We start from the raw sequence: 14,599 nt of genomic DNA, 5'->3' as shown, positions 1-14,599 counted from the left end.
TGACTTTTAAATGGTTTTTAAAAGCAACAGGTACGTAATAATTGTTAAATGTATCAGTATCCTAATAAAAAATTTCATAGGTAGGTACCTACCTATTTGAACCTACCAAAATACATAGTATGTAATACTTTTGTTTACACAATTTGATTACCATCAAAATTTCTATCAATATTCACCTAATATATTGTTTTCTTATTCTGTTTTGTTGTATTTTTTCAATTCTAAATCATTTCAATTCAAAATCAAAATAATTTGATTTAATTCAAAAATGTCAAAAGTTTAATCCGTTTAGTTAGTCGATCTTCGCACATAATGACGCATTGTCTCCGTGGCGAAGCGATTAAGGCGAATAAACCCCAATACCAACCGCGCTGATAAGCTGGTTCGAATCCCAATAGAAACTTTTATTTTTTTTATACATTTTATGATTGTAAGTATATTTATTATATAATTTTATTTTCAGAAAATACGTATTTAGTTAAAAAAATTTCCGACAATTAATGTTCAGAAATAATTTGTGGCATTTTTAATGTGTTTGTGTGTGTTTTATTCTTTTATTATTTTAATTTTTAGCACTGTTTTAATAAAAATGTTTGAAAAGTAGTAAGTACAAATTAGTTTAATATTTAAATAAAATATAAATAAAAAGCATATTAATTTCGTTTAAATCATATAATAGAAGTATAACTTCTTACGTGCGTACAAAGTACACACACAGTCTTTTTTTTGTATTGGGACCGTGCAAGTTCGGCAAAGCGACACCTATTTCTACGCTCTGCAACTTTATTTGCACTTTTAATTATATTAGTCCTGGTTACTGGATAATTGTCATCAAGGCCATAGTACAAAAAAATAATAAGAAGAAAAAATAAGATTCAGGTTATGTTATTAAAACGTAAACAATTGTATGTAGTAAATAAAATTAGTTATTAAAATGCAGTACTGCAAGCAAAATACAATTAATTAAATTTACCTTTATATAATAATTGCATATCATATCAATATTGTGGAGCAACATATAATTTTTCTTCTTCAATGACAGTAGATATGAAATGTACGTCAATTTGACAATTTCAATTGACAATATGAATTATTTAAGAAAGTTGCAATATTTCTCCGCTATTCGCGCACGATGGTTTCTCAATTCCCTTCCAAGTACTTGCACACCGCGAATAATAAATTATATATATTTATTACAATTTTTTATCGATTATTATATATACCCTATTCCACGAATATACGACTGTGTTGGATTATTTCGACAACGAATATTTTATTGTGCAAAATATAAAAAACGAAAATAAATTGCAAATTACATTGCTGTTTATTGGAATAATTTTAGAGCCATTTACTTTCGTACTTCTTATGTTGCACACTGAAATATTCGTTGTCGCGATAATCCAAAATAGACGTATGTTGGTGGAATGAACCATACATAACATTACTCGGTAGTTGTGCACCTAAAACACGGTAAAAAATAGATTTTTTTGAAAAAAGTTATTCAAAAAGTTTATAACGAAAAATTTACGATACTTTTGCATAATTATTTATTTCAAAGCTGTACACTAATTTTTACACTAGTTATAGCGAAATTAATTTTTTTGCAATTTCGACCTTTTTTCGCAATTATATATTAACAATAAATAAGTGTATCATAAAGCTTTTTTCTTGCTCTCGAAAATGTGTGTACTAAAAACACCATACGTTTCACTGTTTTCCATTGATTTAAAGATAAAGGAAAAATGTTTTTTTGACACTAAACTATTTATAAATAAAAATGGCTGGCAGATCCTACCAGGAAATAGTTACAATTTATTCTTATAGGTAATACCTGTCGAAAAAACGACTCAGTACCCTGGCTGTTCAAGTGTCACGAACAGGGTATATTTTTACCTTATTACCCTGGCCTAATTCCACTGCAATGCTCTACCCTATCAGTGTGCCACTTATCGCTTCACACCATCTTCACACCTACAGTCCCCCTCACCCTTCTCTGGTATCTTAAATACAACGGATCCTCAAAAAATCTGCCAAAACACCGTATATTATTTATTTTTCATTATCTAAAGGTACAAAAGCAAATTTTATTTATAATTTATCGAGTTTCTGCTTAATTTTCGATGTATACTAACAGAAAACATTTACTAAATAACAAACTCAAAAAAAAAATTTTTTTGTTGACCAGTGTAATTGGTACACATTGGTAATTGCAACATGTAAAAATCTACATTTCGTGGAAGTCTCTAAAGCATGGAGTTAAACACAATCCAGGTCCCGCAGGACATTGAGGACAAAAATATAATGACACTTTTCGCACCTTTTGCGTCTGCCAGCAGTATTTACATCGACGTCGCATTGTGTGACCATTTGCGTCTTTGGGACAATGCTCCGGTAAATGAGGTATTACCGGTAGCCTAAGAATTTCTGGTGGTACAGGTCCTAAAAATTTTGATATAACAGATAATCTGAAGTAGTATAGATTCATTTTCGTAAGTGCATCTTTATTATGTATAAAGTACTCGTTTACCAACATTATCTGAACAATGTACAGTGGACTCTCTCTATAACGAGGTAGATTAGGTGTCCCGTGAAATTCCTATTGAACTATAACCCTCTATAACGATGCATATTTGGTTATAACGAGGAAAAATGAAATCGAAGAATATATCTCTTTACCTTTTTCTGTTTACTTGTTTACCTGTTTCAACATCTGTGTTATTATCGAGGCCAGTGCTGTAATAAACTCCGGCGCCTGTAATAAACTTCTTCCGGTTTGTCCACTGATATTGAATATTGTAGGGAATTTACAATTTACGATGGCGCTTATTGTTCAGGTCGACCATCGACACCTAATAAACTACGTAAGAGGCATCAAGACATTTCAATATTATTGTTGTCTGATATAACGAGATCCGCTTATAACGACGTAATTAGTCCGCCATTTCAGTTCTCGGTATAGAGGGAGTCTACTGTATAATCCAAGTTTTTTGTACCAACGAAGAGTTTTATGTTCGCAGCTGTAGTAATGTAACAGCTGATCAATATTATCTATACCAGTTTTATACTTGTTGTACTCCTTCATTATTAGTGGTTTCATTTGTTCTCTTCCCCTCTTGGATATAGTGTTAACCATGTCTCCCTGAAACTCTGTAGAAATAGCGAAAAGTTCCCTCTTATCTTTCCACTTAAATACACAAGTTCCGTCCTGTAAATACTCACAATAACTGTATCAAATCGCCAAATTTCACGGTTTTATAGGTGTTTTTTTCAAAGCTTAAGAGCGTAGGCGCAAATATTTTACGGCTATCCCTACCTTTATTTTACACCTTTCGGGCGCTCAGCCGTCGAGGAGAACAAAATTTATTTTGCCAATTCGCCGGCTGAGTGACCGAGCACACACGGTCTGGACACCGAGACACAAATTTAGATCGGTGCCTTGATGTCCGGAACACATTTTTTTAGGACACAAGTCCAAAGTAAAGTAAAAAATTAACTAGTCATTAATAGGGAGAAAAGCTCTTCTAGCTACCCCTAAAACCAGGTGGCTTAACCACATGAAGCAATACAAAGGATGTCCCATTACCCAGGGCATCCAAAGTAACGTTAAGTTCAACGCCTCCCCATTCGGTATGTCCTTCGATGGGGAGGGGTGGTGGTATAGCTTGGGGGTCAGTGCTTAAGGTACTGGTAACTTTAAAAGGTTATTCAATTCTCTATTCAGTAATATAAACATTAAAATAATTATTTATACAGGGTGTCCAAGAAAAAATATTTTAATTAAATTAATTGACACAAAAAAGAATGTATGTAATTTATTTAATTCAGAATACATTCTACTGCTGTTAAAAAACAGAAAAAAATGTTTTTTGGCAAATAAACATTGCTTTTCGCTTAATTTCAATGATCAAGCTGCCACCCATCTGCCTCTTGGTAGGTTGAATATTGAATTTAAGCGAAAAACAATATGTATTTGTCAAATAAACATTTTTCTCTGTTTTTTGTCAGTAGTAGAATGTATTTTGAGTTAAATAAATTGCATACATTCTTCTTTTTGTGTCAATTAATTTAATTCAAAATAATTTTTCTTGGACACCCTGTATAAATAATTATGTCAATGTTAATATTACTGAATAGAGAATTGAATAACCTTTCAAATGAGGTAGTACACGACTCCTATTCCCTATTTAAAAATAGGGGTGGGGGAAATGGAAGGGAGGTGGTTGACAAATGACAGATGTATGTACCGTAAAAATGTGTCTCCCTTAGATTAAAAATCGACTGTTTCTTCATTTCCTTAAAATCTAATAAATACTGCCAAATATCGAGGTGGGCTGTTTTCTTTGGCCCACTCTGTATTATACTTCACTATTTAGCTATAATGTTATAATTTAATAACAAAAATACAGGTCATAAATAAAATCACATATTCTGGGACAAAAAATAGTTCGATTGAACCAAACTTACCTTAGTACAAATATGCACACAAAAAAAGTTACAGCCCTTTTAAGTTCAAAATGAAAATCGATTTTTCCGATATATCGAAAACTATTAGAGATTTTTTAATGAAAATGGACATGTGACATTCTTATGACAGGAACATCCTAAAAAGAAATTATAGTGAAATTTGTGCAGCCCATAAAAATTTTATGGGGGTTTTGTTCCCTTAAACCCCCCCAACGTTTATGTACGCTCCAATTAAATTATTATTGTGGTACCATTAGTTAAACACAATGTTTTTAAAACTTTTTTGCCTCTCAGTATTTTTTGGATAAACCAGTTTTAATCGACATGCGGCTTCTTTTTTTATAGGTTTACATAAAAATTTTATTGAGGGTTTGTGCCTTTAAACTCCCCAAATGTTTGTGTACGTTCTAAATAAACTTTTATTGCTGTACCATTAGTTAAACAAAGTGTTTTTAAAACTTTTTTGGCTCTTAGTATTTTTCAGATAAGGCACCTTTTATCGAGATGTATCTTCATCTTTAATATGGTTCAAATATACCTCAACTGTTATAATTTATAAATAAATTTTCATATACAGGTCTCTATTTATAATCGTACACAAATATATGGTCGATTTGACAAATTATTCAAAGTATCTGAAAAAAAACCAACTTTTCGGAAAAGTACTAAGAGACAAAAAAGTTTTAAAAATATTGTGTTTAACTAATTGTGCCACAATGATAATTTAATTGGAACGTACACACAACTTTGGGGGGTTTAAGGGAACAAAAAACCCATAAAATTTTTACGGGGTGCACAAATTTCACTATAATTTTTTTTAATATATTCCTTTTTCCTTTTCAATAAGAAACCTTAAACAGTTTTCGATATATTGGAAAAAATCGATTTTTATTTTGTAACTTCGAAGGGCTGTAACTTTTTTTAGGTGCACATTTGTACTAAGGTAAGTTAGGTTCAATCGAACTATTTTTGGTCCCAGAATATGTGATTTAATTTATGACCAGTATTTTTGTTACACCCTGTAGTATACGCTGTGAGCTCGTACGTAGAGGGGATATTTACAAATTCGCGAGCGCCAGTAGTGGCAAGTCTGTAAACGTTTACCGGAAATTTGACATAAATGTCAAAGTGATTAATTTAAAATTAAAAACATTAATTATAAAAAATATTAGTTGGTCAAAGCTGTGGTATATATTTTTACCTTAAATATACTTACGTTTTAAATACTGAATTTAAGTTTTTTAATGTTCCATAATATGTAATTATAATTTAATCTAAAAATCTTAACGCCATCTACACGATAATTGTGAAATTATCCGAAGTAAGAAATTCATATTTTATCAATAGAACGTCAAAATGATTAGCAAAATCTTAAAAAAATCGATTACAATTTAATTACTTTTTTGCGTTGTAAATGTTAAGCGATAACAATTAAATAATAAATTTAAAAATTACCGGTGAAAGTTGAATTAGGATTCCGCTAGGAGCGCCACCAGCGAAGCTCAGAGCATATAGGTCCCCGTACATGACAAGCGTAAATTTCGTGGAAGTGGCAGTTGTCAGTTTATAGGTTTAAGTATACTAACAGCACTTATACTGCTGCCAAATCTCTCGAAGGAAAGAGTAGAAAGAAATGTTTGTAAGATTTCTATATTTTTATTTCTATATTAACTGCAAATATTGGATCACAATTTTCAAATTACAGTAGAACCCCGCAAATCCGAACCCCGCTAATCCGAACGTTCGGAACATCCAAACCAACGGAAAGTGAAAAAAAATTAAAAATTCAAGACAAAAACTTACAAAAAACATGATTATACGGAGTAAAATCTGAAATTTTAACAATGTAGGACTAGTAGGTCTTGGACATTTCAATTTTTTTAAAAATGAATGCGTACTTGATACTTAGTGCTTTTACGTCGGTTCTCTTGTAATCAACTTGAGTCCAAAAATATTGGCCGTACTCTTGCGAGACGAGGCCCTAAGGAGCATTCTTAAAGAAGTTGGTCACTTTTTTTCTGACGCATGAAGGTGTAGCGAATTGACGCAGCGATGTTAAACCATTTACGCAAAAACATTACATCGACCGGTAACGCAGCAGAGTTCTGCTCCACGTAACGTAGAGCGGTAGAGCCACACCCAGAGCTTTAGTGGCATCTGCGTGTAACACTCAATATGGCAGGAAAACTTCTTGATCGATTTCTTCATCTTGATTAGGGTTGCCTTGAGGTTGAACTAAGTCTACAATGTCTTCATCCGTAAATTCTTGGTGTCCATTGTCTTCAGCTTCGATCCAGTCTGTAATTGCACTTTCTTCTTTGTTTTCCCATCAGATTATTGTACGACTTTTAGGAATATTGTAATGAAGCTTGAAAAAATGGAGCTTCTTTAAATTGTAAATCTAGACAGCGAGTTAGCGACTAATAACAAACAGTAACATGCTCTGCATCAGTGACATCAATCTAAGATGGGTGGAAGAGGGAGAGAGGGAGACAGGTGCAGCGACTCAAAATCAACGAAAGCTTTGAATTATTAGTTAGGCTAACTTTCGGATAATCCGAACTTTTCGGAATCCGATTAGTCGGTCCCCCCAATTAGTTCGGATTTGTGGGGTTCTATTGTATAGTGCAGAATACTACAAATGTGACGAGGTAAAGTCTTTTTAAAGCGATTATTTAAAACGCTTGGCTTTTTTCCTTGACAGGAGCTTCGTTATTTTCTTGACAGTGCGCTAGGCTAGGTAACACTTATAAGTTTTCCTTTTGGTCAAAAATGAAGGAAGGTACCGTCTACGTCTACAGGGATTGTAATGTCTGGTGTAATGGCTGGTACATTTTGGAAATATATCAATATTTCGTTTTACCTTATCAATTACAGCCTGTGATTAGGACATGGAGCTCTTTCTCTTTTATCAACAGCGGTGATCCCGACGTCAGATATCTATCCTATTTAAAATTCTCGAATAGCGTCCATTGCTGATATCCAAGGTTTTTAAGAAAAACATTTTGCAAACCCTCATATTTTTTAATTTGATAGTAACGCTCTTTCCTTTATTAGTAACAGCTCCTGTACTTCGTCGTTTGGGCAAAGTGATCTCTGTACAAGACGTAATGAATGCATTCTGCAGATTCCAATTTCCTAGACCCCAGAATTGGTTAAATATTTCCTGTCTTTGTTCATCGGTGAATTTTTGACACTGATATCTGCAAGTATGTATATAACTTTTCACACTTTTTGCTTCTACTAACTTGTTTTTATAGCCTACGTATTCTTCACCTGCATTCCTTTTTTGTTTTCTTACTTGGCTCTGATCTAAATCGCTATATATCAAAGGTTTTTTGGCTTTTTTCTTTAATAACACGTTTAAATCAACATATGTAACGTTTTGTAAATCATAATTACTATCGCTATTACTATCTTCTATTGGACTATATTTGTTGTACCCTTTTGAATCGTCATATTCCGAATAACTGTCAGATTCTGGAAAAAAAACACATTTTACTACTTTTTGAAGACATAAATAAATAAAATATCACTATAGACATTTTACAATCTAAGACGTAAATAAAAAGGATTGAAGACTTAATAATAATAATAATTAGCTCGTCGAGCCTAGTAAACCTATGGCTACCATTGAAGACTTACCTTGCATTAATTTAAGGCTATTTTACAAATCGTATCAATATCCCTGCACTCTTTTAAAACGTGGCTCTCACAAACAATTATACTCCTTCTCAGAGGCATCTTTCAGTGCGTCACAAAGGGCAGAAAAAAGGCAGGTCCGTGATACACACGCATTTATAATATCTATTCCAGTTGTTAAGAGATGGCGCTATAATCGGAAAAAAAGATTTAGGTATTTACCCATTATTTACCTATTACATATCTATACGACTATAATATAATGTTCTTCTCGGTTTTTCAATGTGTCATTAATGACGTAATATATGATTTTAAGAATTTAGAGAATCATAGCATGACGTTTTAGTTAAATCGACAGTTGTCAGAATCGTAATCGTAATTTGGTATAAGAACAAATCAATTGTGTTTATTTTATTTAGAAAAAGGAACATTGTTTGATTTGTATAGTTTTATAAATTATAGTCGTATAGATAATAAATAAATCATTTTTGTTCGATTCTAGCGCCATCTATCAACAACTACAATAATACTTTAATGACTTTAATCACGGGCGTACCTTTTTTTCTGTCACTTTCAGTTTAATGCGTTAAAAAGAAATCGAAAAACTGTGACGTACTGAAAGATGCCTCTGAGAAGGAGCATACCTAAGGTTTAGAACAAAAGTGGGACATATACACTTTTACCACTTATACAGAAAACCATTAGGTACCAGAAATTGGCGAGAGCTTTTACGTCTCACATACAGGTGGCCGTACTGTAAGTAGTGTGTTTTGTACTTGTACCATTTTTATGTCCCTTTGCACCACTTTTCTCTCAGCCCCTCAATGTATACAATATTGTTTGTGCTTGCTTATAGTCGGTCATATAAGACTAACTGCCTCAAGTGTAAAATGTTGCAGTGTCAGTCGTTTATGACCGACAGTACCTATGTCATAAACGGCTTCGTCGCTCTTTTAATACTGGTTTTGCAATTATTTCCGTATGTCCATCGAAATCATGGCACTTGATGCCATGCACATGAAAAATCTTATGGCGTTCAGATTACCATAATAGCCCAGTAAATGAACGTGAAATACGGCGATACCGCGTAATTTTCCGTGTCACCACCGCATCGCGGTGGTGGGTTTGGGTTCTACCTACCCTTCACTTCAAAGTTCGACTTGTTGCTTTTACTTAGGGGGTGAAAGTCACCCCTTTTTGGGGGTGAAAAAACATACCGTTAACCGAAACAGCTGACAGTTTCAATATTTTCGTCAATAAAAAGTAAATTTTTATCGAAAAACGGAAACATTTCGTTGTTACTTTGTCAACGTCGTCAACACTGCTTTCGTACAACTAAAAAACGCAATTAAATATACAACACATTAGGAAATCACCTCATAGTATTTTTTAATACCAATTTTGACCAAGAATACTATGTAATTTGATACAAGAAGAATTCAAAAAAACAATGTTATTTTTTACCGAAATTCTGATCATATGAAAAGGGCCTTTCCCCAATTATTTCGGTTAACCGAGGTTTTACTGTATAATATAAAATAAATCCGGGAATGGATAAAATTGACTAATTCTAAATTCCATAGAGTTTTTCAGTAAGTCAATGCTTTTTCAGTTATTTGCGAGTGAATGTGTTTATTTTTCAACGAAAAAACCACGTCTTTACGCTGTTTTTCGCAAATAACTCAAAAAGTATTTTATCGAAAAAAATACTCTTAGCAAAAATGTAGCTTCTAAACAACGAAAAAATGGAGCAGTTTATGGACCGAGTAAAATCAAATTTTTAGCTTATGAAAAATACGTTCTTATTCGTCAAATTCCAAATCATATATTTTAACGTGAAATAACCAAAAAATGAGGCTACTTTCGGGGAACATTCATTAAAACTTTTTTAAAGTGTTTAAAAAAAAGATTTATTTTTATTTTTTTATTGAACTTTTTAGCATCAAAATTAAGCGAGTTTTAATTTTTTTTTTTGGTAAAAAAAATCGTGAACATATCCCCATGTTTAGCACCCTATATGAAATTAAACGCTACTGCTTTACCATTTACTTAACTTAAGTATTTTTTATATGATCTGTAAGTTTCACCAGTTCAAAGGGTTTATTTTTAAAAGGGTTGTAATTATTGAAAGGGCTTGAACGAGTCACTAATCACGAGTGTATGCAAAATTTGAACAGGTATATCTCAACCATTTTTTGATTTACAGAAAAACAAAAAGAAATCAAAATATTTGTAAATAGCAAATAAAAAGCAAATTCTATTTTTTATTTTTTAAAAAGTTATTTTGAAAAATGGGCAATTCAAAAATAATGTTTACTATAAAACCATTTTTTTTTAATAAACACTTCACAAGTGACAAACCTTTTTAAATAAACACTTTACAAGTGACAACCCGTCAGACTTACAGATCATATAATCAATACATATATATAAAGTAAAATTGTAAAGCGGTAATGATTAATTTCATTTGGGGGCTAAAAAAGAGGCTAACTTTATTTTGAGCATAAGTCCCTTAGCTTTGATGCTAGAAACTTTTATAAAAAAATAAAAACAAAGCTTTTCTACACACTTTTAAAAAAGTTTTAATGAGGTTCCCTCCCCAAAAAATGAAAAGTGCTTCATTTTTTGATTATTTCACGTTGAAATATCAGATTTGGAATTTGACGAATAAGAACGCACTTTTCATGAAAAAAAAACTTTGCATTTACTAGGTCTAGACTCCATGAATACACCATTTTTTCGGTATATTATATGCTACATTTTTGCTTAGAATATTTCTTCGTTAAAGTACTTACTTTCTGAATTATTTGCGAAAAACCGCCTGAAAACATGTTTTTTGTTGTTGAAAAATTAACATTTTTTTCACTCGCAAATAACTTAAAAAGTATTGACTAAGTGAAAAAACTCTATGAACTAAAGTTGCTTAGAATTAGTCAGTTAATCCATTTCCGGACTTACTTCAAACGTATGTTTTTCCACCCTCGAGAAGGAGTAACTTTCACTCCCCAAGTAAAAACAACCAACGGCACAAGCCCAATTTTGAAGTCGAGGATAAGTAGACCCTCAGCGTCACGACGGATTTGCTTGAAAATTACACTCCAAAACGTTCATTTACTGGGCTACAAATTAAATTGTGTCTAAATTCAACACTAACTGAAAAAAAAAATTAGAAAATAAAAATCAATGCATTTAAAATAACCCAATTTTACTTTTTACTTCCTAATATTATTTTGCAAAAATTTAAAGGGAACTTATAGAAGGAGCTATGGATTGTTATGTAACATTCTTGACACATTGCTGGTTTTCCATCACACCCATCGCAATATGTTTTTACTCTTCTCGACTTATTTCTGGCTTCTGTTCTGGAAAATTTTCTTGTTAGATCTTTGTAGCATGATTTACATTGTTTTCTGGGTTTATCGTCGTTCCTCTTCAGCAGATGTAGCACGTCTTCTATGGGTGGAATGTAACCTATAGTTAAAAAAATAATTTGTAGTTCCACGCCATGATACAATAACTGAAGATATGACATGGAGTCGGTGGGCGGGGCCTACGTAGCTACGTCACTCTGTGAGTAGAACAGCATTAAATTCAGTGTGGTCGTATAGTAAACGGTGTTTATTTTTTGTTTAAGGTGAATTTTTGTTGAAATTGTTCAACTTTTATTAAAAATGAGGTGTGCCGTGTTTGGTTGTAATGTGGACAATCAATCACAAGGTTTCGATACGAATATCAAGTTTTTTAGTTTCCCAAAAGACAAAAAAAATGCGATGTGTGTGAAAACAATTATGTAAACGTAAACGTGCAGACAATTTTAACGTTAACAACGCTCGTATCTGTTCAACACATTGTAACAGCGACAATTATGAACGTAATCTGAAACACGAGCTGCCTGGATATTCTCCTAAAAATGTTCAATGCCTTAAAAAAAGCTATTCCATCCAAAAATTTAGCCAAAGCGGGAAAGGGCAAAGTAGATTCTGGTAGAGAGCAACTAACTATTTTTAATGGGAAATAAGCGACAATTTTACTAAAAAATGATTTTATTAACGTTTCGACGTCCAAATCGGATGCCGTTGTCAAAATACAAAAAATATTAATGAATTAAACAAAAATGTTGTTGCTTAGTAAAAAATTCTTCTAATAATTTATTTAATCTGACTCATTTATATCGTCAATTCAGACATATATTATACATTTTAAAGTAGAAGACTTTAAAATGATATTGCCAATTGTTCATTCGATTACATGAAATCAACCCCCAACTCAAGAATATCCATCACAAAAAAAATCATAGCATGTAATCTGTCTTTAAAAATACAACCACATGCAACCGTGACCGTAAAATTCTCGCGTTAGAGATTCCATAGTAAATCACGAGGGAAAACCAAGAAAAAACCTCGTGATATCATCCCGACATCGTCAGTATTAGGTCTTACTTTAGTTTACTCTCAAAACTAATACCAGATTCTAATATAATACTTACGTTAATAATAGTAAGACAAGACCTAATAACTACGGTGTCATGATAGTATTACGAGGTTTTTTCCTGGTTTTCACTCGTGATTTACTATGGAATCTCTAATGCGAGAATTTTACTCTCACCGTTGCATGTGGTCATGTGTCATGTGGTTGTATTTTTAAAGACAGATCACACGCTATGATTTTTTTTCTGGCGGATATTCTTGAGTTGGGGTTGATTTCATGTAATCGAATGAACAATTGGCAATATCATTTTAAAGTCTTCTACTTTAAAATGTATAATATATTATGTCTGAATTGCCGATATAATTGAGTCAGATTAAATAAATTATTAGAAGAATTTTTTACTAAGCAACAACATTTTTGTTTAGTTCATTAATATTTTTTGTATTTTGAGAACGACATCCGATTTGAACGTCGAAACGTTAATAAAATCATTTTTTTGGTAAAATTGTGGCTTTTTCCCATTAAAAATAGTTAATTACAAAAATGCCACAAGAAAATAGCTTCAGAACAACAGTAGAGAGCAGCGCTGTGTATTATACATACAGTATAATATATACAGTAGGAAAAATGAAAGAATACCCATGAACGAACACATAAAACACGCTGTATTTTCCTTTCACCGTGTCACACAAAAAATTGGTCAGCGCAAGTACATGTAATAATAATTATTACATGTACTTGCGCTGGGCAATTTTCTTTGTGACACGGTGACAGGAAAATACAGCGTGTTTTATATGTTCGTTCATGGGTATTCTTTCATTTTTCCGACTGTACCTAATGAGACGTATCTTGCCTAATAATAAAAAATCATGTTTGTAATTGATTTCTATTATTAGATTATGTTCTCAATAATTATATTTATTTTAATCATAATAAACAAAACAGCACTTCTCGAAAATTTCACAACTGATATTAAAAGCTAAAATCCCCAAATCATAATGGCAATGCATTCGAGATGTAAAGGATCTACTCACAACGTTACGTCATGCGCTACCTGAACGAAATTAGGAACGCTGCGTGTCGTATCTTGGGTTATTGTATCATGGTTCCGCGCCGCGTCAGTCGCTTTTGGAAGCATAAAAATTCACGAAGAAGAAGCTTCCTATGCACAACAAACACTGATTGCATATGATTCAACATATAGTATTGATATTGTCAGTTGAAACATTTCACTTCGACGCGATTTATAAGGGCAGTTCAATATTACATTTACCGGTAATCAAGTTAAATTATAAATAACACACAACAATGTTGCAAACATATTTGAACAATCCCCGTACTTCGTAGCAGAAACATAGAATGAAAGGTAAAGCCCATCAAATAAATATTCGATATTGATGTTTTTCATAATCACTAATATTTTACATTCTACTTGGACATTCGTTATCGCCAGCAACTATTGATGGGTGTATATTATATGTCATGTACAGATACAAAACGCTACCTGGCTAGTGTTGACTCATACCAGTGCTGTAAAGCTACGAAAAACCTTCATTAAATCAATAACAACAGAGGTAATACCCACATTTTTCGTTTTACTGTTATTTATTTAAAGATATAGAGTGTAGACAATTATATAGGTTCTAGGGAAATAGGACAAAAATGCTACTATCTATGCAGGCAATAAAGACGCAAAAACCCGTTTTTGATAACTCATTAACAATCTTTATTAATTAGAATATTGATAATATCACCATTAGCCCAATAAATGACCGTTTTGGAGTGTAATTTCCAGGGGCAACTCCGAATTGCATGAAAATTTGGATTTAGGTTCTACTTACCCTCCACTTCAAAGTTGAATTTGTGTCGTTGGTTGCTTTTACTTGAGGGGTGACATTTAACCCTTCTCGGGGGGTGAAAAACGCGTGTCTAAAATAAGGCCGGAAATGGATAAATTGACTTATTTTAAGCACCTTTTGTTCCATAAAGTTTTTTACGTAAGCCAATACTTTTCGAGTTATTCGCGATTTAAAATTTTGATTTTTCGACAAAAAAACTACGTTTT

The 14,599-nt window shown here is 32.4% G+C and overlaps 1 protein-coding gene across 11 annotated transcripts in view; it reads right to left on the bottom strand.

Annotated features, from left to right (window-relative positions):
- LOC114346561 (protein tramtrack, beta isoform) overlaps positions 1–14,599 on the bottom strand; it is a 245,363-nt gene that overhangs the window by 75,070 nt on the left and 155,694 nt on the right. The window contains exon 5 of one of the 11 annotated variants that reach the window (XM_028297432.2): positions 2,210–2,439. The exons of 8 other annotated variants lie outside the window; for them this stretch is intronic. In XM_028297432.2, coding sequence (XP_028153233.1) covers positions 2,225–2,439 — 215 coding nt within the window. In that variant the 3' untranslated portion in view covers positions 2,210–2,224. Of the gene's footprint in view, positions 1–2,209; positions 2,440–6,100; positions 7,945–11,294; positions 11,578–14,599 lie in introns of those variants that run through there. 2 more of the 11 variants (XM_028297311.2, XM_028297390.2) reach the window with 2 other exon arrangements.

This window comes from Diabrotica virgifera, chromosome 7 (assembly GCF_917563875.1).
Source record: "Diabrotica virgifera virgifera chromosome 7, PGI_DIABVI_V3a".
Classification (NCBI taxonomy): Eukaryota; Metazoa; Arthropoda; class Insecta; order Coleoptera; family Chrysomelidae; genus Diabrotica; species Diabrotica virgifera.
This window is presented reverse-complemented; position numbering and strand designations above follow the sequence as displayed.